Source organism: Catharus ustulatus, chromosome 1, assembly GCF_009819885.2.
Source record: "Catharus ustulatus isolate bCatUst1 chromosome 1, bCatUst1.pri.v2, whole genome shotgun sequence".
Taxonomy (NCBI): Eukaryota; Metazoa; Chordata; class Aves; order Passeriformes; family Turdidae; genus Catharus; species Catharus ustulatus.
In genome coordinates, this window is record NC_046221.1 from 36,401,513 (window position 1) to 36,428,678 (window position 27,166).

General features: G+C 41.7%; 1 protein-coding gene across 1 annotated transcript in view; it reads right to left on the bottom strand.

The window, feature by feature from the left end:
- Positions 1-3,305: 3,305 nt before the first annotated feature.
- COLQ (collagen like tail subunit of asymmetric acetylcholinesterase) overlaps positions 3,306-27,166 on the bottom strand; it is a 41,343-nt gene continuing 17,482 nt past the window's right edge. The window contains exons 5-17 of the mRNA XM_033053933.1: positions 26,706-26,732; positions 25,244-25,315; positions 22,938-23,000; positions 21,101-21,127; positions 20,440-20,484; positions 19,696-19,731; positions 18,739-18,819; positions 15,445-15,541; positions 13,714-13,853; positions 10,989-11,108; positions 10,289-10,409; positions 8,081-8,183; positions 3,306-6,137 (exon numbers count right to left, since the gene is read on the bottom strand). Of these exons, the coding sequence (XP_032909824.1) occupies positions 6,068-6,137; positions 8,081-8,183; positions 10,289-10,409; positions 10,989-11,108; positions 13,714-13,853; positions 15,445-15,541; positions 18,739-18,819; positions 19,696-19,731; positions 20,440-20,484; positions 21,101-21,127; positions 22,938-23,000; positions 25,244-25,315; positions 26,706-26,732 (1,002 nt within the window). The 3' untranslated portion in view covers positions 3,306-6,067. The remainder of the gene's footprint in view (positions 6,138-8,080; positions 8,184-10,288; positions 10,410-10,988; positions 11,109-13,713; positions 13,854-15,444; positions 15,542-18,738; positions 18,820-19,695; positions 19,732-20,439; positions 20,485-21,100; positions 21,128-22,937; positions 23,001-25,243; positions 25,316-26,705; positions 26,733-27,166) is intronic.

The window sequence follows — 27,166 nt, forward strand, 5'->3', positions numbered from 1 at the left end:
AAGGGGCTCCCTTAGTGTCCCAAAACCTCTGTTTTTATCTTGGTAAGAAATGCTGGGCTCTTCTCCCTGGCAGGAGCATCTTCCAGTGGGATGCAATAATTTTATCAGTCACACAGTGGGACTCAATGGGCCATTAGGAGAAAATGACTCCCTGGAGGAAGGATGGGTTGTGAAAAGATAAAGAACAATGCCCTGCCTGGTTTCAATGGATGGCCCATTAGCAGAATATCTGCCATTGAGATAAGGATCAGTGCCCCCACCCTCAACAGATGGTGATAGAATAGATATCTTTTATCACACTCTGTATTGTAACATGAGTCTTATATTCAGGTGCGGCTTATAATCGTGAAATTACTGTAAGTGTTATATGCCTGCATTTCCACGGTGTGAGTCAGCACTCCATAGTGGTTCAGTGGGGAATTCCACGGGGTGGGTGACCGTGAATAATCACCAACACCCCCTCCCCTGTTTACCCTACAGAGCATGCTAGGATCCTAATAGGGCTCTGACTGCTCTTCAAGATGAATTCTGAAAGCTTCCTCCACACCTGGTGCAAGGGTCAAAGACACCTTGCCACCAGCTTATATTTAATGCTGATGTCAGTTTATTCACTCATTGAATGGTGACACCTTAGACCAGCTAAGAGAGGGACATCAGTTGCCAAGTTTCTAAATATACTAAACATGCTGCTGTGTGAGTAGGCTAATGTTACCTCCTCTTCCTCCTGCCTGATTTATTGTGCCATTAACTCAGATTCCTGCTCTGTTGAGCCTCCGTGTTTGTGTTTTCACAGACCAGCCAGGCCAGCTCCCAGCTGCACCTGCAGAACAGTTCAGGGAGTGCTTTGTCCTTCCCTGTGCCCTGCAGGAGATCCCACTGGCAGCATTAGCCCTGGGGACAGCACCACAGACAGCTTTTCCTGATGAACATGAGATGCTCTGGTGCACATGTGGCAGCATGAAGGCCCTTCCCACCCCAGCCACACTGGCCAGAGTGGCTCCTGCTCCCTGCAATGCCCTTCTGCATCCCTTGGTTTTGCTATCAGTGGCTTTGCGGGGTTCAGCTCCATCATTCTCCTTCCCACTCCTTTCCAAAGAAAATCCTGAGCAGCACTCTATGCAGGAGGGCTACTTGCTCAGTAGTGTGTGGGAAGGCTGCAGCAAAATATGTCTGTTTAAACCCTCTTCCCTGTCACTGGAGAATATTATGCATCCAAACTGGACCCTCCCTCAGATGCTCAGGGAAACTGTCAAAGTGAATTAAAAGCTGTAAAAGGCCAGGGCTATAACTCAGTGCCTTTTAAGTGCCAAGATTTTGTCTGGGACGGAGGGAGGGAAGTAGCCACTAATGTAATTTCCATTAGGAGTACATTCCTCTAATACAATTTGGCCTGGCCATCCTTTTAAATGCAGCCCTCCCTGGCTGGGCTGTTTCAGGGCCATCCTCCTAAAGGCCCCAGTAATTACTGATGCAATGAAAGCATGTGTCCAGGTTTTGCTCTGGCCTTTCCAGGAGTGATACCAGCTTTCTGCATAGAGCAGATTGCTGTGCATGTAACTGGACATATTGATATTGTGGGGGTTTTTCACTGACTATGTTCATTAAAGACACAAATGGCTTTGCTCCTTTTCTGTCTTTGTTTAAGGCTGGGCAGTGCTCTAATGGTCTATAAGGTGCATGGTCTCTTACCAGATTAATAAGCAACAGTTACTCTGATCTGAATTCCTGATCCAAATTTTGCATTCATCACTTGTCTGTCCTTTTGCCAGCTCCTTATGCTGCCTGTGGCAGAGTCCAATAGCCCATCATTATGTATTTTCCTTGCAAGGGAATGGTTTCCAGGGAAGAGACCCTTGCTTTGCCATATCCATCTCCTTAGGCAAAAGTTATCAGAGAAGAAACTTGAAAGTGTTTTAGAAAGTGGTCTCATTGCTTTACCCTTTGTGAATTAAAATGTCATTTTTCCAACAGCTCTTTAAACATCTCCTTGCAGTATTGTGTATGATAGAATTAAATATTATCAAAGAACCACAGCAAAGCACTTATTTCCTTCTCTTGGGTTTATTTTGGTCACCTGTTTAAAATACATCTCCTGATTGTATGTGGCAGCCAAGCGTATTGAATTGCCCCCAAAAGCAGCTAACTGGGGACTTACTACTGTTGTTCCTCATAAGCAGCTGGTGCTCAAGGACAGTTCTTGGGGACTTGCAGTGTAAGGATAACCACAAATTCCCTTTCTCCTTGTACAAATGAGTGGAGCTGAAGTGGGAAATGCATCCTATAGTTTTTAGAGGGTAAGGACCACGATCAAGGGGTTTTGCTGTGACATATGGCAGGGCTGTCACAAGCAGAAGATGTTAGAAAATGAATGGTGTGAGAGACTGAAAGAGAAGCTGATGAAACCCAGAAGAGCAGCAAGGGCATTGCAGAGTTTTCAGGGGGCTACAAAGGATATGAACTTTGGTGTCTTTAGAAGGAAGAAGAAAGAAAGAAGGAAATGAGGGGCATGGCCAGATTTACAGGCAAGGAGAGCCTTGACATCTATGATTTTGAACAATTTGAAGGGAAGGGAGAAATGGCATAGGCATTTGGGTGCTTGAGAGGTGAGTGTCACAGAAGCTGAGTTTTTAGAAAGGACAGGTAGAAAATAGACTCACTTATCCTCTGTCTGTCAATAAACTTCCTTTTTCCCTGGGGACAGGCAGGACTGCCCCTCTCTGGAACTCCCTGTTATACACAAAAGCCTTGGGACAACCAACTTGCAGATTCCTACTGCAAGGAATCCTCTTCTCGAAGTCTGGGTACCAGTTTCCAGCAGTGTCCAAATCCCTGGTGCCGACATCACCATTCCCATTGTCCATCCCATTGTCCATCAGCACCCGAGGCTGTTGCTTTCTGTTTCACAGCCCTCAGCTCAGCCTCTGATGCAGAGTCACAAAGCAGCCAGTAAATACATTATCAGGTAGCAGGAGGAGATAATCCCCCCAGTCACAGCCTTATTAAAAACAAGTACATTACAGATTCCAATCAGAAATTAGTGGAAGTGGAGCTGCTCTGGCCAGGGCATGTTGCAGGGGTCATTTTGGGCATGAGGCAGCAGCAAGCCCAGGAGCAGGGATGCACAGTCACACTCCCAAGCTGTGCATACATCACTGTGCCCACACAGAACCAGATCACACCGGGCAGGGAGAGGCAGCAGGCATGGGAAAGGAGGTGTTTTTACCCTCCTCAGCATCTTAAACTAGGTAATTATATTTTAAAACCATGCTGTTAAACCCAAAATTAAGTAAGTTGAAGTAAGGACGTAGGGGAACTAAGGTAGCATAATTTATTGGCATGAGCTGCTAATATACGCAGTAGGTAATTACATATATTTCATCATATATTAAGTGCAAGCTGGATTTTTTTGTGTACATTAACACAGTGCATGGCATAATGCTTTGCCTAGAGTTGCATACTAATCATTAGAAAACTCTCCCACAAATGTATGCTGCTACAAAAGTCCAATGATCTGAAATATTCCAATTAACTTTTGAACCAGTGTTGGCACATTGTGTTGACTTCCCAAACTCAGAGAAGGAGGGAAGACAATTTGCAGCAGACCAGGCATCACCCAGCTGAAAGTGACCCAATTAAAGATGAATTAGGTATGTCAGAAATGAGGGCAAAGGATTTCTTTTGCAGCATTTTAAATCACATATACTTAACACATTCCCAGGTGTCTTTCTCATGCTTTATCGGCAGAGGGGTACAAGACAGTAATAGTAGTATGAAACCTTTTTTTGTTTCCTTATATTTTGCATTGCTTTGTCCATTTAAAATCTATGCTTTGCAAGTGTCCCCAGACTGACCACACTGACAGGCCCCTTTCTGAACATGTGCAGCACCAGTAGTTTCACCTGGGTGATCACATCTCCTGTTTATGTATTCTATGATCCATGCACGTAGCTTTGTTATTCTAATGTCCTTTGGAGGTAGGAGCTTTTAATGAAAAACAATCCAACAGAAAACTGAAGGTGAAAGGCCACTGAAATTACCGAGCTTCTCAGAGACTCCAGCCTTTTGGGGGGTTGAGAAGAGCTCTTTGGAGAAGGTGAGAAGTTCAGATGAAGTATCTCCAAGCCCAGGATGGTAACACCAGCAGATGCTGCCAGAGGTTCAGCCGGAGGAATGTCCAACAGGATGTGCTGCCGGGAGCATATCTGTCCTCAAGAGCCTCCCAACAACCCAAAACCTGCTCCTTGTGGTGTGATGCTGCTGAAACCTGCTGCTTACACAAGCACAGGAAATTAAAAGGCAGCTGTGCTAGTGCCCAGATTTCCAGAGTTTGTGGCAATTTTCTTGTCCCAGTGGCTCCTGGACCTTTTATTAAGACCTCAGTTAAGGAAAAAAAAAAAAGTTGAACTGGTCTACAAATGCTTGTGACTTGGCTTCATAGCAACATAAATAACCCAGGTAAGCAATAGTCATGAAGAGTACAGGAATCTTCTTTCTTTTCTGTTGTTAATTGGTGATTTCCGGTATCACTTTATACATGCATAGTTAAAGTCTTCTAGATGGGTGGTAAAAGTTGCATGTGTTTCTTGATTGCTTTAATGCATAATCAGTATAACACAACACCCACCTTTTTTCAACCTCTACAGAAGTGCCAATATCAGTGATGCGCTTGCAGTGCTGTCACTGGCACAGATAACTCACACATTTCACAGTCCTGTACAGCATTTACCACAAAACAGGAAAGAGTGGCTTGTATGAAAATAATGCCTAGTTTTAAGGCTTTTAGTCCTGAATTCTGCACATTCCTGGTTTCATTTGCTGTTACAGACTCTTAGTCACATAACATTTAATATACTTTCCATGTGAAATTTGCTCTTCACTACTTGCTAATAAATAAGTGTATAATTACCCTGACTCTAATCAGAGCTGATAAATTGAGAGATCTTCCCAAAAACCAAAACTCACATGTACATTGCACAGCATGACAGAGCATCCACAAACACACAACTCCACGGTCTGTGTTGGGGCAATACAAAAATGAGCACACACACTGGGGTGACCGTGGTGGGAACAGCCAGTGGCACAGGGGGAGGGAGCACAGAGGAGAATTGAATGATGATGGTTGGGTGGACAAGGGGTTGCAAATGCAAAGACTTTCCAGTGTGGACACTAGAGAGAAGACAATGTCTACATGGCCATGGTTTCAGGCAGGAAAACCATGCTGTCCCAGCCCCTTAGGGTCAGGCAGAGCCCAGCCAGCTCAGCACAGAGGTGAAAATACAGAAATATGTTCCTTCTTTATCTTCCGTCCTTGTCTGATTTTCTCCTGGGAGAGAACTTCTTGGCTATTTCACAGTTTATTTGTTCAGGTTGTCCTTTGTGGTGTGTTTTGCAGGCATCCTGTGACTGCTTGTAGTGCACAGACACAGAGAGACAATGCCTTCACCTGAAGGTGATGTTAACCAGCTTATTTGGCTCATTTGCTGTTTCTGAAAGAACTTGAACTCCTTTGACCAATGAAGGAGTATTGGTAACCTTACAGTTGCTGAAGTCATCTCTTGTGGATACAACACTTGCTAAGTTCACATCGTAATAAAAGAGAAAGTCCCTCTAAACACCGCATCCAAGATATGCTTTGTGTTTATGCAGAGAAGGGTTAAAGACAAAACCCCTGAAGAGATTATATTTGGGTTTAACAGTGCTAAGTCGAGGTAATGGTTACACGACATTCCTGGTTAATGAAACTCAGCTTCCAGTAGTTTAATGTTGCTTTTGTGATGGACAGCGAGTTGCCATCCACATCCACAGCATGGAAATCTCACTGGCACACACTGTTTGACATTTATTTCTCTATTAAGACAGGATGCAGTGGTCCTATTTGTCCCTATCTGATAAATTTATATTTAACAACAAAAAAAAAATCTCAAAATGGCCATCAGCAGCATGATGTGTCTTTGTTTGTTTTCCCAGAGGTGGGTGGGGTGTTTTTCTGTCCCAGTCCTTCTAGGATAGGTGATAGTGTAGCACCTAGCACCCGCTATACGTGGGATGCTACCCACCTCCGCTCCCCTCATGTGAAGTATCGACACTGTGTGGAGTCAATGTAGCAGTAAGAAGTGCATCGCAATTTTCCATAAGACCTAGAATAAAGGAGAATATCTCAGTTTCAAAGCATGGGATAGTTCACTTACATGGCTCCTGGGTGAAACTCTCTGTAGGAGTGAAGAACCTCAGAATAGACATATGCAGCAACATATGGAAAACAAAACAAGAGGGCAATTTTCATCAGTGCTCGACTGTGTTCTTCTCTGTCAGGAAAACAGGAGCCCAGAAGAAACTATGAGTGAAGACTTAACTCCCAGTAATGTCAATTAAAAAATATAAAATCCCTGTTGGCATCAGGACCAGAGCATTTCATGGGGGTGGATGGAAAAGGTCCTGGTGCTCACCCACAGGAGCTGTGGAATGAAATATCTGAGTCTCTAAGTTAAGTGTTTTTCCAGTAACTCCCAACAGCTTCAGCAGGCACGACTGTGCCTGTCCTTTAACTTATTTTTCATGTACTTGAAATAATGAAAGTGACACATTCCCACATTTGAAATATTAAAAAAATAAAAGTAAATTGAAGAGTCCTTGCAAAACAAGGAAAAACAGAGATTTTGTCTTTCTGCTGACTTAAACTGAGCAGTGACTCTACCTACTGAAGACCTGACCAGAGTTGATAATAAGAATTTAAATGAGTTTTTATTGCTATGAATATCTAAGTGAATAACCCATCCACAACATCAAGCTGTGGACTAAGCAGATTTAAAACTACGTCCTAGAATAACCCACATTCTCAGACTAACATAAAATCTGAAGAGAAGGTGCGTGAAACAGGAGGAGGGATCTGTGGGCTGGAAAGAGTAAAAAATGGGAAAATCAGTTGCAGCAGAGTTCTTGGAGGAAAGGTTACTTCAGGGTAAAACTCCCATAGGAGTGTCATATTCACAAACTCGGCCCACTTTCTCATGATTCACAGCTTTTTCTTTAGTTTGGCAGGTAATTTGCAGACTATATACAAAAAAAAGTCTCAGTTGCTCTTCACAGCTTGAATATACATGCAAAGTGAAATTTGTAAGATTTTCCTCAAGCTTTTGTGTTGCTATCTTGGGCACCAAATCTCAGACTCTTGGAAAGGAATAGTTTTCACAGTAGAAAACAACTCCACACTGTCTGAAGATGAGGTCTCTGTAAAATGTTTCAGTTTTGTCTGTATTTTAATAATCTCTTATACCAGAAGTGCTCCAACAATTACAGTGGAAGGATTAGCACAACACTACATTTACAAAGACATCCTGTGGTTTCTTATTCCTGTCAATTAGCACATTATTGTTCCCTGAATGATGAGGGCTCTGCACATAATTTAATTTGCAAATTAAATGTTTCCTGTTACCCAGTAACAATACCTGACAGCTAAATAGAGGTGCTGCTGTTGGAGGCAAAATGCTGACCAGAGGAAGCTGCCTGAACCAAGGCAGAGAAGGCAACTCAACAGTAAGCAGATGTTTTAAATTAAGGACTTTGCATCTGCTAGTGAATGAATTCCCTGGGCCTTGGAAAAGCTGACAGATGACTGCTTTATTCAAAAGCAAATGCACCCCTAGAGTACCCAGTAATGGGAAGGGCAGCAGGAGGTCAAGCTTTGGATGTTGTGTTTTTTTCCTGCAGTGTGATCATCTTCTTGTGGTCTTTCCTACTCTTCTTATGTTATGGCTGGACATTAATGTGACCAGATGAGGAAATCTTGGCAAGAAATGGGTAAACATAGGTCTATGAGACCTTCATTCATTTTGTACAGTATAAGGCATTTACTTCTTACGGTGAAATGAGATTTAGCCCTAAAGTCAATGATATACAGAAAAAAATTGATAGACTCTTTCTTGCAGTGGTCCCAGTGGAACAAGGTTTAAGTGGGTGAGACTCCTCTGTTTTAAAGCTGGCAAAAAGAAAAAAGAAAGGAAAAACACACACGCACAAAACCCCCCATAAACAAACCAACCAAAACCCCACCAAACCAAAGTGAAGACCTCCTCTTACATACCCAGGAAGGTATGTTCTACATGTCAAATATCCAAAATCCATCCCATCACAGTCTTCAACCCCCTCGTGCTTGTAGCCATCTCCACAGTAAGCACGGCGGCATCCTAGTGAGAAATAAATTAAGAAAAGCCTTCCAGGCACCTCATAGGTAGAAGAAACAAGTAAAGTAAATGGAACTAGATTTTTAAGGATTAATTATAAAGCAAGATATTTTGGGGAAAGCATTCTGTAAGGACCGTCTTAGGAGGAGCAATACTCTTCACTACAAAGAATGTGCTTGTTTAAGCCTGATTTCAGTGACCAATGGATTAATACTAAAAATAATTACTACAGAATCACTAATTACAACTGCACTTATTCGAAATATTACTGCCATAAATAATTGTCATCAAAACAAGTTAAGGGTAATATAAAATACAATTAACATAAGTGGTTTGGGGAGGTCACAATTTAAAAAAAAAAATTATCTTAGGTAGCTAACTGGTTTGAAATTCCCAACCTAGACATTTACTCAATTCCGCCCAATCTCTGTGTTTGCCTGCTGTGAGTTTCCATATGTGAACAGAATTATGCAGCCTGTCTATAAAAAAATAAGGTATATAAAGGTTGCCAAAACCATGTTTTTCCCACTGCTGACTCCTACTGACTTGAGCATGAGTGGGACTTGTCACATTTTTTTCATGGTGACTGACATATAGGCTGCAGTAATTTGTGGGATTGTTTGTCATTTTAGCAACTGGACTTTTATTTTGGTATCTTCAGCTTATTGAGAAGGACTTTCTAAAGTGAACAGATTAATTAAAAATCCCTTTGACATCTGGGAGAATGCATTGGTGCTGGGCAAAGGATTAAACAGATACTCAGGAACAGGGAGTTTATAAGAGGCTAAAATGGCTTATTTACAAATAGAAATGATTAATTAATTTCTCTAAGGATGTGTTTGTCAGAACTTGATGCTTGTAAGACCAACAAGCTTTTCTTACAATACAATGCATTTAACATTTTGTTAGCCTTTTCCAGGAGAAGAATGATGACATTGTGCTCATTTCCAAATTTCTCAATGATGGGTCACATCAGTGTCAGAAATCTGTGCATTGCAAGGCCTCCATCGAGGCTTTGCCCAATACACAGCACAGAGAACACAATGTGCCCTCAGACACAGAGCGCACAATTTTGCAGGCACTAGAACTAATGAACACTGTCTTCCCACGTGGTTGTTCCCCACAGTTGATTGCAAATTCTACTTTAATCGTTTTCTCATGTCTGGAAACAGGAGAGATCCTGCAGTCTCTCTGGAGTACAGTCAGGCAAGCTTAGAGGGGCTCTTATTTATATGTCTCCTTAGACCTGTTGAGACTGATTGCCTTTGAAATCTCTTTCCTGTTGTCATTGAGAAGCTGGCTGGGATTCCTAAGTTATAAGGTTAATGGTGGTTATGGAGATGGTGGTGGATGGAGAGACTTGTGTAGGTCATGGTTGCATACATCCCATTTTCAAAGTCAGGCTGAAAAACGGAGGCATATATGAACAAAAAATTGCATCTTTCAGTGTTGGGTGATACCATTCTGAAATGTGAAGAAGCATCCTTTTGCTGAGAACAGCAGAGCAAAAAAGTAAAAGTAACTGAAAGGGAGAAGTGAAGGTTGCCAGAGATGCTCGAATGCTTATAAATGCTTATATGCTCTTTGCTATCCACAATCAGCAAAATGGAAGGAAGATGAAGTAGACATGAATTAAATGTTATCTAAACTTAATAGTGAAGGTAGTGAGTAGACACCTCTCCTAGCAAGTGAATAACAAAATCCAAAGGGGTGTTTCTGGACTCAGGATCTATATTACCCTAAGAAATAACAAACTTGTGTGTCTATCCCAAGGGCTGTGCTGCACTGCAAAAGTATGCTGCAGCTTTTAGAGAGCTGGCAGCCCCCAGGAAAGGGGTGTGTGTGTAAACCAGCTGCTGGATATGGCCCCTAAATGCAGGGGCTCTCACTCAGCAAGAGAAGTGCTGCTGTCACCTCTGTCCTGTGCTGGTGTGTGCCATCCACAGGCGTGAAAGCCTCAGTTTTCATCCTGTGGCCACTGTGCTTCCCTTTCCCTGCGCACTTGTCCCACAAACCACACAAGCTGTCCTGTATGATTTAGAGAGCAGTGCACCCTTGGTACAGCTAATGCAACGAGAAGAAGCCACTCCTGCTGTGCTGTCACTTACTTATACAGTCGTCATTCACAAGTGTATTGCCGTCGTCGCACTCCTCCCCATCCTGCACGATCCCATCTCCGCAGGTACTCCCATCCTCCAAGCGGTAATCCACGGGATACAGAGGGGTGAGCTGACCAGGCAAACACACAGTTACTGGTTACTGAACCAGACCAGCAGCAGCCTGCATAGCAAGCAGAGGTGAAGGGTTCTGGGGGGCAGACCCCACAACCAGGTTTTTATGTCTTTGTTGGTCAGAGGTTTTATACAGTGTCTGATCCAAAGTCCAGCAGACACAATAAGGATCTTGCTGTTAACTTCAGCAGGACTCATCTTAGCTTCTTGAAGCAATATGGAAATACATGAGTTTGGTTTGCCGGGTTTTAGCTCTGCAACTTTGTACCCTGGTGAGTTTTGCCTTATTTTGTATTAAATGAAAACTCTTTAATACCATAATTTCCTGAACTCTGCTCCAGTTTGTTCACCAGTGGAACTTGGTTCACAGGGAGGTTAGCAAAACCTGCAACACTGCTAAGTTAATTCCTCAGTAATTAAAATTCAAAGAATTATGTACAGTTGTGGCAGTACCCAAAAATGAACATTTTCCCCATTTGCTTAATTGATTCTATATGACAGCTGAAGTGTGTTCTGTATTTCAAAATTAAACAAACATACACTCACAAATTTTCTGAGACCACAGTCATATTTTCACCTGGACTGGGAGCCATCCAAAGGTATCCTTGAAATACAAAGATCTCTGATCTCTTCTGAAAGCTAATGCATTTTCAGTGTTTAACCGGTCCAATTCTTCTTGATTATTCACCACAAAAATCTGGGGCACAGAAAAAGAGGTGATTGGTGACCTTCTCAGGAAGTTTTTTGGATTGTCACAGAATCTAGTTTGGCATATGTATGTTCAAATAGGTACATAACATACAGAAAAATGTTTCAGTCGTTTTCAGAAAGAGAGGAGGTGAGAACCTACACTCCCAGAAAGAATGGGGTTTCCTGAGTGTTCCCCTATTTTGAAATCCAAATCCGCAGGTAAAAATCCTACAAATACTGTTCATAATCACTGTTGAGAACTTTCTGATGTTCAAATGGTTTGGTGCTGAAACAATTGCAAAATCTAAATGGACATAAGTGTTTTTTTGTGGATTGACTACAACTTTTTAGGAATGTTTGTGGCTACAAAATGAATAATGCATGGCTCAACATGACCTTCACTTAACTTTTACCACTTTGTGCTTTCTTTAGATTTAACTGGCACTAAAATGCACATTTCTTTTTATGCATATACTATGGTCTAAAGCCAAGTCTTCAATTACACTGAAAAAAAAATAGTTCAAAATGGAAAAATTAGGACAAGCTGCTCTCCTACCCATTTTTTGATTCCTTGGTCCTGAAATTGGATGTAAGAGGCATTAGGAAATAATCTCTTCCTTCAGCAGCTTAATCAATTTAATTTTTGCAAGATTCAAGTAATTTTTAAATTAAGAAAAAGCAAATGGAGTGCTTCTGAGCAAAATGGATTTAGGGCTGAGTCTGATTCTCACCAGCATAAACAGAATTGGCTCTTTTAAAAACAAGTTTCCCTGAAATTTTTATATAGCAGAATATCCCCATAATCCTGGACAAAGGCCAATTTCATTTAAAAAGCATTGAGTAAAAATGCCTTCAGCTTGAATGAAAGAAAGCAAAGAAATAGGAAGTCAGCACAGAACTGATTCTGTAATCGTGTTCAGGAGCTCAGGGCCCAGCCCAAGAGCTCCAGTTTCTCTTGAATCAATAACTGAACTGTACTGTCTCAAACCATTACAGATATGAGCCTTTAAAATTGCACAAGGTTTAAAAAATGGAATGAATCTAAGGCAGCGACAGAAAACCAGCCCTTTGTTTCCCAGCCTCTGCCCTCCTCTGGAGGAGCTGCTGGGTGCATGGGTGATGGCACTGAGGATGTGCTGCTTTGGCAAACCACAGGGCCAGGGCACAGAGCAACACCTCTGCATCTTCTCCATGTGCAGCTGTAGAACTCTGACAAGAGCTTCCAAGTGGCCCAAGACAGGCTTCAAAGCTGCTACATGGGGATCTGAACAGAATTAACAATTTAAGCTCTAGTTTAAGTTAAAATGCTATTTACACTCAAGGGAGTAAAACAAATGGGACAGGCAGGAATACAGGAATTGCTGCTCTGGAAGTGCCTCATTTCCAGAGCTAAGCCTTACCTTTTTGCCATCCCACATTCCTGGCAACAAAATGGCACTTGGGGGGCTCATAGTGATGGTGTATGCTATTTTAGATATTTACACTCTCATTACTGTATTTTAAGATCTGATATGAAACTGATGGAGAAGGAAGGCAATAAGACCTGTACATTATATAGAGAGCCTTAAAGCTTCTCCTGTGGGTTCTCCAGGCTGCAAAGTACACAATTTTTTTTGCATGCAGTGTGGTGTGATATGCACCTTTATTTCAGCACATTCATCTCTCACCACTGTGTTTTCAAAACAGCAGGAGGGTTTTTTCTAATGCAGCACAGCCAGGGATGAGCAAGCAGCTGACACAGCTGACAAGACCTGAAACACACTCGTGCAAAAGGCTGAGGTCAATAACCAAGTTTGATGGTGCTGTGAGTGTGTCCCCTCCACATACTGTGACAGCTTTCTGACAGTATGACAGCTGTGGCTTTAACAAAGCTAGGTGCTGCTCACTGATATTCAGAGACAACCAGGCACCAGCCCATTTCCACTTGCACGGCTGCAGTGGCTGAGCTGTGGTGCCACACAGCAGCAAGGGAGCATCTTCATCACTAAGTGCTAAACTGCACAGAATAATAAGGCAGGGTCCAGCAGAAGGAGAAGTACATAAACAGTAGTTACAAAGCCCTAAGAAATCAGCAAAGAAAAATTGCTGGGTCACATTTCACCAATGCCTTGTCCTTTAAAGTATTTTGTCCAATTTGCTCATAAAAATGCTTTCAAGATAGAAATTAGCTATATAAACTGCATGTCTACAGACTGGAGCCCTGATTCTCATGGTTTGTGGGAACTCCTCTTGTTGAGGGTCTGTGCTTTGGGAGAGTGCTCTATTGCATATCTGAAATGCTTGATCCCGATATTCAATTCTGAAATCACTGTCTTAAAAAAGGCCCAAACAAACAAGAAAGATATGCTTACTTTACTGACCAATCTGAAATGTATTTTGATTTAATGAAATAAAAAATGACAGATTATATATGTACAGTAGTAGATGAAAGAGTATCCTTAGGCTTGAAAAACATTTCCAAACATTCCAAGCTACCTTACTGATGTTTTGGAACAGCGGCATTTCAGCACATCAATCACATATTACCCATATACCTTCCTATTAAATAAAAAAATATCAGTGAGCAAAGCACTCAAGAACTGCTCACATCCCCTCCCAGAAAATCTGCTTACCGCAGGAACTTTTGGGTAGCCGTGTCCAAACACAGATTCCTCATATGATGGGTTACTCATATGCTGTGCGGTTCTGCAGAGACATCTCCCTGGAGGCCCTGGAAGTCCTCTTTCTCCCTTTGGTCCTATTGCAAATTGCCCTAGGAAGCAGAGTACCAGCTTGCCTTGTTATGAAGTTACCACACAACACACAAAGCACAGCCTCAGGGGGAAAAGTACAGGTCAGGTGGATATGTGCATTTTCCCAAGTTTTAAGACAGTCACATCTCCCACCCAATCCACTGGGAACTGAAGGGAGGCTTCCAGTACTTCAGTTTTTTACCACAATTGTATAATTTCAGATTGCCTTTTGAATTTTTCTACCAGTTTTACAGAGGAAGAGAGAGACCATTTGCTTAGAATAGATGTCAGCCAGTTTGAAGCCACAGAAATTCAGGACAGGATGAACACACAGATCACTCTACAATGCTTATGCACCAAGTTTTGTAGAGTCAGTCTCTATATACGTCCACAACACATTGGACTTGTGCCTCTGCACAATCTTTGAGCAATGCTGTTTCACAGGTTTCTATACAGAAAAAACCCAACTAAAAATACAGGAGCTTTTTAAAGTTTTAATTAAACATTAAAAAACCACAAAATCTGCTTTTTGACTTTCAAACTTTGGCAAGGATGCACTGCTCTGCAGATTTAGATTATGAGTCACTATGGTCATACTGCAAGCAGTGGCATCATTACAGAAATGTCTTTTAGGATCAGAATTTATATTCTAGAGGAAAAAGATCAATAACTCTGACACATAAACTTTCTGTAGATGGAATAAAGCTTTGAAAAAGTAATCTCAATGTCCTGGCTGCCTTCCCATCAGCATGGTGACAATTCTGCCTTCTGAAAGCTTCCTTGTAATTTACTCAAATAAAGGGGTTTATTAATGGGAAACATGAGATATATGAAGATTCTGAAGCTGTGTCCAGATGTTCCATTTCCACACCACCACAAGAAGAGACCTCCTGTGCACTAATGCAAGCACAGGAAGGAAAAGGGAAAGCAAAATAGGACCTTGTGTAATGCGGGTCATGTATTGTCCTTCATGTCCATGTCCAAGCTGACCAGGGTTCATGTGTATGTACAGCTCTGAGGATGTACAATTATGTTATTACAAGGTTTTTCTCATGATTCCTACAGCACACACAGTTACAGTGAGTGTAGATCTCAAGCACTTTTTCTCCACTGTTTTTTTTCCCCCCAGCTCCTACCCCTTTTCATTCTCTTCCCTTCTTTCCTTAATGACGCTGTAACTTGAATCTCATCTGTTTTTCTCTTGCAAAGCTCCAAAGGGTGAACACGTCCTGGCTGATTAGAAATCACAGTTTTTCATTGTAAGCCAGGATATCTGGACAAGTAGACCTTTGATGATGGAGATTACCTAGTCCCTCCAAGGCTGCCAGATGGCTTTTCATTGTCCCCATATAAAAAAAACCCCTCAGGGACCACATAGGCTTTAGTTTTGGTTTTATCTGGAACATCAGAAGTTGTAAAGAAGTCTTTAAAGTAAGATATAAAGTCCTTATAATGGATGAGGATGGCATGACTTGCCTGCAGGAAGAATCCACTGCTTGCCATTGATGGAGAAGCAAAGCCCTGCAGATCTTTGTGCAGCGGGGCCTGATGAGCCAGGAGGGGTTGGGGAGCAGGGACACTTTTGGGGAGGTCACCTTATTTTTGGCTTACCTAATCCTGAGGGTCCAGGGGGGCCAGGCTGGCCAACAGGACCAGGCCTGCCAGGGGGGCCCATGACACCCGCCGGTCCAATGTCTCCTTTGAGTCCCTAGAAGAGAAGAATCCATTCCTTGGCTAAGCTATCAGTAACAAACAACCTCTTCCAGCCAGTACTGGCTTCCCATTCAAGAAAGCCATTTGCCAGAAGAAGCATGAGCTTCATGGACACCACCCCAGGGAGCAAGGGTTCTTCTCTCCTATATGGAGACAGAAAGGCATGCCCAGGCAGGACTTCTGATCCCGAATGGGAATGGCCACAGGCATCTACCCTGTCAGGAGACAGGAATCACCCTGCTCTGACTTCAATCATTTGATAGCCTTTCTTTAAGGATGCCTTTTTAACCCCTGTAACTCTCTAGGAATGAGTGCTGCTGAGAAAGAAAGGGGAAAAGCACCAAAGAATTGTCAGGGGCTTCCACAGTGCCATTTCCCATCTTAGGGTGCAGCCTTTCAGGAGCTCACCAATGACTTTGACACTCACACTATTTTCAGAATAGTGTGAGGTGCCTGGATTCCTGTGTCTCCTTGACTTCCACCATGGGTATAGCTAAGATTACAGTGGGTATATTACAATAACAAATTATAACAAACCAGGCAAGGGCTCAGCCTTGCAAGTGCAGGTTAATGTTTAGCAACACCCTGCTGGGAAATGGTGTCCCTCTGACAGCCAAACAAATAGTAAACGCTGCAAAATTACCTGTGGGAGAGGGGCTTACACACAGTTAACACACAATAGCTAATATTCTCTAAAACCAGCCCTAGTTTGCCTCATGGGAGTTTGTTTGTGCAACCATACCCTTAGGCACTTGGAAGTTTCAACCTAGAACACTTTGGCACCTTCTCATTTTTTGCTCCTGAATTTAATATGATGACTTATTAAAAATAACTATATTTACCTTCCTGCTCATATACTCTCCAAGGCTTGGATTTCTCAGCTTTATATTTCAGAAGTGTATTACATAGCTTAAAGTTTAAATATCTGACTTGATTTTTATGTAACAACAAATGTTATTTAGCATAATAAAAATTATGTATATGATGTTAGCCTTCTTTTAATGACAAAGGAGGTTATTTCCTTGAAGATGGTGTAATTTCAGGTTAATGTGCATTCAGAATCATACAATGAATGGTTGCATGTCTAATTTAAGAGTAGCAAAGAATATATAGTAATATATGCTGAAAAAATTGTTGTTATATAGTATGTTACATCCCATGGATATGTTTGAATGTCATTTGCACCATTGCAGCAGAGGAAGGCTGATTTTGCCATGGCCTATAAAGAACTAATTGAATATTTGCTTTGTTTAATCCTATTAGGTAAGCTCTGAGCCATAAAAATATTTCAAGATTTATGTGAATGTCAGTGATGCTGATCTCTAATTACTTCTTACATTATGCAACACAGAACTAGCAGACCAGGGTTTTGGAGCCCCAAAGAAGATTGTGGGAAATCTCTTTCCCCCACCACAACAGCAATTTGACAGAGGTAAGGTGGTGCCAGTCAGATGTCTACTGGCTGGAAACAAGCTGTTTTCTGTGTCCCCTGCTTTGGAGAGATGATTGCTTAATGCTCTCCTGCTTAGCACTGATGGATTAAATAATAATAATGATAAGGGTTGATGTTCAGTGTTTTTGCCTTGTTTACCTTTCACATGTGCCCACGGCATTTGGAGAAGCTTTTACCATCGACAATATTTGTATTCGTGTCCTTTCTTTCAAAGTAGCATTACCTAAAGCCCCAAGTCATTCCTACTTCTCAAGACTGAAATTTTAGACTTGGGTTTGCTTGGGGTCAGTTCCCAAGTTACAAAGCTTTGGGTGTTATATCTCAGTCAGCAGCCTAAGGCTGTGACTTGTGACTCCCAGCTCCTGGCCACCTTTCAGGAGGAGCCTGTCCCAGAGGCAGGGAGAGCTGAAGATGTCAGTAAGCTAATCAAGACATATCTTGAAATGGAAGTGGAAGTGACACCTGCTTAATTTAGCTGCTTTTATCTAGGCATGTCAGCTGGATCAAGACACAGGAAATGGCCCCATGCTGGTGGAAATTACCCTCTCAGCTGAACAAACAGCCAGATAACTACAGCACTTCAAGGTGGCAGACAGACCCACAGAGCCTTCAAATGCCACTCCCAATTTTCTCAAAGGATTAGAAAAGAAGAAAGGAAATAGCAAGTTCACAAGTTACAGAGAAGGAAACCTCTTCTTTCATGCTGAATTAATGCTAAGATTGTCTTCAGGGCACCAGAAAGGGGTTTGTGTTCTGAGCCTTGGGACTGGAAACACAACTCTAGGGCCAGACGACAGTTCTTTTAGTCACACTGATTGTTGCTTTAAATTATGCCATGCTTATGTCACCACGTTTTTATTAAGCCACTGTGTAAGGTGACTAAATGTCTAAGGTCAAATAAGGATGGTGATCAAGTTGATCTGCAGGCACTGCATCTTCTCTTGCCATGTGTTGTAGAAAGATACTCCATAGAACATAGGCAGGACAATTGAATTGAGTTTACAAAAAAAAAAAAAATCAAACAGCTCAAAACCAGCAAAGAACACTCACCAGTTTTTCAAACCTGACAAATGTAGGACAGAAAAATATTTCTTGTGGGTCATCTAGCAGATTTATATTGCACATACCTTCCTTACCTGGGGACTTATTATTTCCTCCCTAACATTCAACTCTTCTTTTTACCCCACGCTAGCTATTTTATCACCTCAGATATTACCTGCTGTCATCAGAACAAGAGTGGAGCAGGGATGTGCCTCTCCTTGCTGTGCTGGATATAACAAGATTGCAAATGACCTACCTCTAGCTAAGCCCCTACCCCTGAAATGCTGTAGTGGTGGAGTCAGTATCCAATTTACACACAATTCCAAGTTTTAACAATTCACCTGAAACTCTGAAAATGTAGCTCTGCTTGAGCTCTCTAGCTGTCAGAGAGCTGGGACCGTAGCTCTGTGTTGCTTAGGATTCAAAGGAAGCCTTCAAGACCTGCTCCAATTGCATCAAATGAGGTCATTACCAATCCAGGATAAAAACAACTTTTCCTATGCTGCATGGCCAGGGAGCTAAATGCTGCAGACGAGACCCCAGCCCTAAAGCTGAGTTTAACTCCTGTGTAGCCTGTGCATGCCTGTGACAGGGCTCCTGTCCACTCCCTGTGTGACACAGTGCATGGTACAAGAGCTTAGTCCACACAATCACACAGATGCCATGAGTCACAGCAAGAGGAAACACCGTGGTCCTACTTGTTTGCCTCGTTTTCCAGGTCTTCCTATGGGTCCTCTGTGTCCTGGTACTCCAGACTGTCCCTTGGGGCCCATCTCTCCCTTGGTGGTTGCAGAGGGAAGGAAGCAGGAGGTGAGTACATGGCTATACCTGCCTTCATACAAGACAGCAGATGCACATTGCTTTCATTCACGTGATTCCTCTAGATAATGCTGGCACCATTGCTTTCGTAGAAATCCAAAATTGTAATAAAATATTTTAAAAAAACACAAAGTAAAAAAAGCTCATTCAATTTATGCACATGTCCCTGAAAAGTCCTTCCCTAAGGAAGAGGCCAAATGAGATCAGAAACACACTTAGAGATTTGGAGAGGTCAAGGCTGGGAAAGCTCTCTGACTCCTTTGCAATATCTTGCTTTGCTGTTAAGATGCACATTTGATGAAAATATTTAGGGAAAGGAAGGTGAATTATTCACTCATCCTCTAATCTCTCTAGAAGCAACTATTAATTCCTTTTCTCATTTCAGAGACTTGATTTGATTATGTCACGAAATTATCCACCTTTAGGTTTTCCGTAAGCCAGCACCTGAATTTTGATTGTTTTTCAAGTACAGAATAATGAGACAGATGACATAAAAATTGGCCTGGGTTATCACTGCTATATACAGTAGTGCCATTTTGTTTCAGATTATAAAGAAGGAAATATTTATTAGTTTCAAGTGAATAAAACCCTAGCAATTAGCACAGTTAAACAGGAGGAAGATTATGACTAAACAAACAATCTGAGGAAAAAAGAGAAACAACATCGAAGAGCTAAATCTGAGTTTTCAGCTAAAAGCCTAAAGCATTTGATCAAGTCCAGGCAATGCTGGCCACAGAGTCAAGCAAGACCTTCAATGTCTTGCATTGTCTAGGAAGCCCCTGAATTGACCCTATCTCAGCATTTAACACAATCCCCAGCATGTCATACCCACTTACTTTTTGTCCCAGCATTCCAGGGAAGCCTATTTCTCCCTACAAAGTCAAAGGAAAAAAGTAATCAGAAAATGTGTAGTGATCTTTGACAAAGCTGCACCTTCCTTGGAAGGGAAAACACAAGTGCCATGTGTGGCTATTGGTTAAAAACCCCTGCAGTAGGTGGAGATTTATAAGGAAAATTTTGCTATGAAGTTCCTTGCATGGTGCCATTACTCCTCTGTCTGATCCTCTGCTACCAGTTTCTGTTTCTCTGCAAAAATCATCCTTATTGTTCTCTTTCTTGCAGGCAGCTCTGCTATCTGGACAAATCCCAAAGCTTGCCTTTGGGAATGGCATTTCTCCATTTGCACCAAAAGCAGTTTACTTTCCCTTTTTTATGAAAAGAACCCCCAGGCCACGAATCTCTCCCCCTCTTCTCCCCCTGGTATTATCATATCATCATCTGAAAGCATTTTGGGAAGCTGCCATGGTTCTGGGTTGCACCGCCCAGGAGGAGCAGGGGTGCTCTCCAGGGAAATCCTCCCGTGACTGATCAGTCCCCCTGCGCACTGGGCTGGGGGCACACGGACATGGAGCTGCCCCTCCACCTGCACAGTAGATGGGACCACTGCTTTCCCCCACCACTCCTGCCCTCCCTACAAGATGCTTTCAGGATCCTTTCCTCCATGCATCTCTTGATTTCCTCTGACAGAAGCACATTGATCCTCAAATGCACATTTGCAGACATCTGGAAAATAAAATTACCGGATCTCCTTTGACTCCTTTGTCGCCTCTGTCACCTCTGGATCCCTGAAGAGAGATAACAGGGAACAATAGCCTAATTACTATCATTCATGAAGAAGGAAAAATATTTTTCCTATACAATGAGTTATTGAAGTCAACACAATACAGTAATATTTTCAGAGTGAGTGAGATGCTTCATTACTGATATCATAACAGAATTGATGCTAAGGAGTGTAGGGACTCATTTTCCCCAGACAATTGCATTAAATACTTGCTTTCCTTGACATGATACTTTCAAATTTGATTTCTTTTCCTCTTTCCCCAGTTCAGGTCCCACTGTGAGATTTTATAGTACAAAGTGTCTCAGCGCCAAAGCCTGTGTCACCTAACTGAACCAGACCAACAATTAAGGATTATTTTACCCATGCTTCAGATGGGAACCTGTAGTGAGTTTCCCTGTAGCAACTTGGTCATGAAGATACTGGGTATAAAACTCACTTCTTCAGCACCCCAGCCCAAGCCACAAGACTGTGTTCTTTCTCAATTCATTTTCATTTGTGTTTTCTTTTCTCTGGGGGACTTCTAGGCTCCATCAAAATTCAACCTTGTTTCTACAGTTACTTTTCTTTTTTTAACACGTTTCCAAATGTTAAATTACACATTGTTCTGATATCACACTGACCTTTTCTCCTCTAGTTCCAGGAAAACCCTAAAGGGAATGATAGATATTTTAATGCTTCTCGCTTTCAAGATCACCCAAGAAGCCGGACTTTCAAACTTTGAAGTGAAGAAAAAGAACGAAGCACAAACAATTAATTGCATCAACATGTAAAGGCAAATGAATATTTATAGCTCCTCAAACTGAACTGAAACAGAACTTTGAAATATGAATTAAAGGCAAGACAACTCAGCCCAAAAGCCATTATGAAAAAGCCAGGTAAAGCCAGCAGCTTTGATTATGCTTTGAAATTGAAGCAAGTGAAATAAAACGTAGCTGATAGTAAATAAAGCATTAGATGCCACAACTGTTAATCTAAAATAATTTTAGCAATAATCTTCCTCTTCAGTTTTGTTTGGTTGTTGTTTTTTCCCCAAGGAAACATACTTAAGTTATACTTAAGCACAGTAATTTCACAATTATAAGCCGCACCTGATTATAAGCCGCACGTCCGGGTGTCGCCAACTGTCTTGGGTTACAATACAGAGTGTGATAAAAGCTATCGATTCTATCACCATCTGTTGAGGGTGGGGGCAGTGATCATTATCTCTGTGGGAGATGTTCTGCTAATGGGTCATCTATTGAAACCAGGCAGGGCATTGTTCTTTATCTTTTCACAACTCATCCTTCCTCCAGCGAGTCATTTTCTGCTAATGGCCCATTGAGTCCCACTGTGTGACTGATAAAATTACTTCATCCCATTGGAAGTTGCTCCTGCCAGGGGGAAGAGCCCAACATTTCTTACCAAGATAAAAACAGAGGTTTTGGGACACTAAGAGAGCCCCTTTCTCTACTGGACTCCAGAGGAAAACCAGATTTCTCCACATCACCACTGGACCTCCAGAGGGAAACTGCACCTTGTACAGGAGCACTGCTTCAACTGAATCACATCTGTCACTGCAGGAGGATGCAACCACCATTTAATGGGACTGCAACCAACACCCTGCCTGACGGGGTGTCAGGTTGTACTCTGACTTTGTCAGGGTTTGGAGTTTGTTTCTTTGTAGTACTGTATTTCTATTTTAATTTCCCTAGTAAAGAACTGTTATTCCTAATTCCCATATCTTTGTCTGAAAGCCCTTTGATTTTAAAATTATAATAATTTGGAGGGAGGGGGTTTACATTCTCCATTTCAAAGAGAAGTTCCTGCCTTTCTCAGCAGACACCTGTCCTCCAAACTAAACCAGCAACTTTTTGTTCTTTGTCCATATATAAGCCACACCTGATTATAAGCCACGCTTTGGGTTCGGACCAAAATTTTAGTCAAAATGGTACGGCTTATAATCGTGAAATTACTGTAATCTAGTGTGATCATTAATATAAAACTGAGTTTATCTTAAAGAAACATAGAATAAACAAAGGTGTCCAGTTCTTCTTTCCAATCCTTTATTTGAAAAAACCCTGATTACATAATTTATTTCAACTGTTAGTGTATATGCCTAGTTCCAGTAGGGGACCAAAATGATGTCCACAGTCTTATGAGGCATGTGGAAAACACTGCAGACATGATTTAATGCTGCAGATAAGCTTAAGAACTCAATTTCTCTTGTGGGATGCAGTTACATCTGAGCTTGTTTCTAAAATAAATTACAAAAATTTATACTGAAGCATTTTTATGAAAAGCCAAAAAACACAGCCAAGCCCAAACAGACAACACAACTTACTTGATGTAGAACATTTTTTTAATCTCTATTAGAAGCATATATCTTTACAAATGCTTTCCGGAAAATTTGTGAGGGAAGCAGTTGTCAGCAGAGCGTTAGAAACCAATGTCTGAAAATGCAGTGTTTGATTAACAAACCTTGGAGCCCATTGGTCCTCTTGTACCTGGCAATCCCATCACACCCAACTCTCCCTTTTCACCCTAAAGGGGTCAATAAAGAGAGTTATTGAATGTGGCTCTCTGATGAGGTTGTACTTGAATGTCTGACAGTTCAGTGGTTCAGGTTTAACACCAAATAGTCAAGCCTGACCTTGGTGTAGTGTTGTGGACAGGAGTCTATATTGCAATTGTATTCTGCCTGAGCCCTCACAGGTTATCTTTCTCTTCTGTTTGCATTTTCTTGTGTGGGGAACTTTTGTTTCAGCTTTCCCAGGTGTTATTAAAGGATATGCAAGCAAGACACAGTGACTGCTTTTATTGTGGTTCTGATGCATCATGTGCTGAACAGTCATTTGGAGCCAGTAAACCATGATAAAGTTTTACAACCACTTCTCTGGCTGCCATCAGCTAATTATATAGAGTGTGAAATACAGAGTAGACCCCCAGACATGCAGCAGTGCTACCAGTAGAATACATTTTGCTTTTACTCTCCTTGGTTTTCACTGTCTGACAAATGGAGAGGATTTTCCTGCTGGCTACTGCCCCTGCAGAAGTTCATACAAGACTTGAGGGAATGAAACACGAGAAACAGGACTGAAGTAAGGCTAGGTCAAAGTGAGAGAAGACAAGAAGACCCAGCTGAAGAAATGGTATATATCCACAGAGGTAGACATGAATTTAAAAACCTGAAACAGCAGCTTACTGAGATTTACAGCAAGACGGGGATGCAGCAAATCTCTGTGGTGAAAAAGAGTGTTGGAAATTGGTGAAGATCAGAGATGGGGAAAAAGGAAAGAGAGACACAACCAACTGCAGTGACCACAGAGATCAGCACTGTATCCAACTGGAGCCTTCACTGACAGGCAGGAAAATGAAATTTATAAAGACCAGAAGAAATGAAACTGTGAACCTACCTAAAGAACAGAGGAGACCAGTATCAGAAGAGACAATAAAAGCAGAAGAATCATAATCAAACAACAAGTAGGACTTGCAGTTGAAGTATAGGAAGTATTACTGCTGAATATGAGGGATGCTTTTAAGAGTGGAATGAAAAAGCATAGTAATAGACTAATCTAGACTAATGAGACAAAGGAGATTCATCTAAATTAGAAAGACCACATAAATGAAACGAACACCTATACAAGGAGAAAACTGAGTGTATGAGTTTTCTGTCTGCTTTGCTCTCTTCCTTCACTGAGACTATGAAGGAAGGGGTTGATTGTACCTTTCCTCTGAACTGCTCCTGCTGTGGGAAATCATAGCATACAATGTGTTGGGGGGGGGGAGCCATTTCCCATCTCACAGTTCTAAGTGAACATTGATTTAAGTACATACTCTTTTGCTGCTTGCCTACATTCCCACATACAATAATACATCTAACATGACTGTGAAGATCTTGAAAGTCTGCATCCCATGTGTGGCTTGAATTCACAAGTCACCTCCTGGTATTCTTGCAGTATTAAGAGCTAATGCATCACAACCTCTGAGGTGGGGGCATCAACCTTCATAGAGGAGCAAATGAAGAGTCAAAGATTTACCAGAAAAAGCAGTTTCAAACTAGGTGTTTTGTGCAGTCCTTCAGCCTCATGCAAGAAAGAAAAGCAAGTAGTCTCAAAAGTCCCAGTAGAAGCTCCATGAACCACAGCTCCTATGAAGAGCTGTTACACCCTTTGCATAAGCCAGTACTTAGTAAAGGACTATCCTGAAGCTTTTTTTATAACAAATACAGGTGAAGCAGCTACTTTGCAGCAGCAAAGTATGTACTCACATTTCTTCTGCTGTTGGTTAATAAAAATGACTGGAATTAATGTTTGTTTGTATGGGAATGAACTTCAAAGACATGATCAGCCATTCTCATGGTTTGTCATCTCTTTCCCTTGATATTGGCCCGGTATTTTCCCTCTGATCACATGAGCTCACAGTACATATTCAGGCGAAGGGATCCTCATAAGGAACAGTCATAATGGTGGCAATCAGTTTAGAAACAATGGTTCATGTGTTTGTGAGGACCAGCGAGACATCAGCAAGTCTTCTCTATATTAATTTTCAATTTCCCTTTGACATGCTTAAACCACATAAGAAGTGCTACAGGGTCTGGACTGAAGGTGGAGTAACCCAACCCTAGACTTTGCAGAGCAGTGTAAGAAAGGGGACAAGCACAGAGTGTCCCAGCACTGCTACAGCTTCCCAGCCTTCTGCAAGTAGGCATTTAGAGATTTCCCAGACAACTCTTGTGTTCAGACTGTGAAGTGGAACAGTTTGTTCTATGTGAATTTCAGTCTTACCTTTGGTCCCACAGGTCCAGGCCATCCTATCGGTCCTGGCATCCCAGGGACGCCCGGGGGACCTGGTCTGCCCTTGAAGGGAAAACATTGATTACAAAGATACACAAAACACCATTCCTGCACAGGTCACTACTGCAGACAGGGTGAAAGGGATAAAAACACTTACATATACTTATATCCATACAAATCTGATTTATGTTGAGAGCAGAACAAAACCTTTGCCTAACTATTCCTGTCACTATGGTCCTCACTCTGAACATTCCTACATTGCTATCTGTAATTGCTCTCTATTAAGTACTGTATGACTGGCAATAACTACATATGTACATAGAGTTATTCATCTGTTTTAATTGCTACCTGCAAATCACTCTTTGAAAATCTCCTAAAATACTGCAGATAAATGCTATTCCACTGCAAATTACAATTACACTGCTTTACAATATGATCTCAGAATTGTCATCATGACATTCAAGGCCAAAAGTGAACTCTCAGGGGCCAGACACTTTTGACAAGAATTGTACAGTTTTATTTACAACCTGAGTGACTTCTCTTTCAGAACCTACTTGTTTCTGTCGGAAGAGTAAGTGTTGATGAACTGTATTTAAAGTTTAGCTTTTTTGTAGGTTGATAAGTTACTCTCTCAAAGACATTGCTGATTTGAACCATTGAATTTATATTAATAATATTTTTGTTTACTGTAGGGCATTTGAAAATAGATTAAAGAAAATTACTTCTTCTGTTTATGTGTTTTATATTTATTTGAATTACTGATTGGTAGCTGGTGTCAAAGTCCTTGGTATATTATTAGAAAGGTGTCAAAATCCTTGGTATATTATTAGAAGGGTACTTCTTTTCCTAGTTAGTGACCACCCCCTGCATATCTCTGATTTCATCCTGCATTTCTGTCTTCTTTAAAGTTAATTACATTAAATGGATGTACTTAGTGGCTGAGATAACATATTCTGTTTCATCACATGTAGGGGCACATATTTTTGACAATATATCACGGCTCACATGTCACCAAGCATAGGATTGTTGTCAGCATATTACATTGGTGCCAGAGCTCTGGAAGGGTAATCATTAATGGTTCTTCCTCCTTCGGGGTAGCTGGCTGAGCCTTGTTTAGACTTTGAAGGAAAAAAAAATTGATTTTGCCTTGGGGTTTTTTTGGTACGCCTTTTATAATAGCTCCCATAGTCTGCTTCCCCTGTCCACACAGACACTTTAGGTGATGTCTCGCTGTGCTTCTACTCAGGGAATTTGTCAAATTCAAGCCAACTGGGGCAGCTCTCCAGCCCTGCACCTGGAGATCCCTACCATCCACTCTGGGTGCCAGTGACAGAGGCACAAACAGGCTAAATTTCCACATTAGCTAATTTTTCTTGAACTCTTGTCTGCATCACTGTCTGGTAGCTGCTATTAAATATTAGATGAATTTCTGAGACAGCACCTTTGTTCATACCTTTCTTCCAGGCCTGCCAATCTCCCCCTGCCAGAGAAAGGAATATATCAGTCCTGTAGGCACCACATGAAGCACAGTGGCTTTTAAGGCAATGCATCAATGCATTACCATTAAAAAGCAAACAAGCAAACCCACAACCCCCTCCCAAACAAACCAATAAACAAATGGCACCAAACAAAACACTGTAAATATCTTAATGCTCAAGACTGTGCTTACAGAGGTAAAATGAGGAGAATTACTTTCCTGTCTTTCCTGCGTTCTCAGTCTTAAATCTACAGTCAACCCCTTGTATAACAAAGCACACAAAGAGGTGCTCAGCTTCAGCTGTAAGGCTCTTTAGGCATCATTATGGAACAAATCCTTCCACATCTGAAAACATAAAATATAGGCTAGCTCCAATGCCTGATCTGTCCCATACAATGCACATGGCATGGGAGAACTCTGTTCCTCACATCATCCCA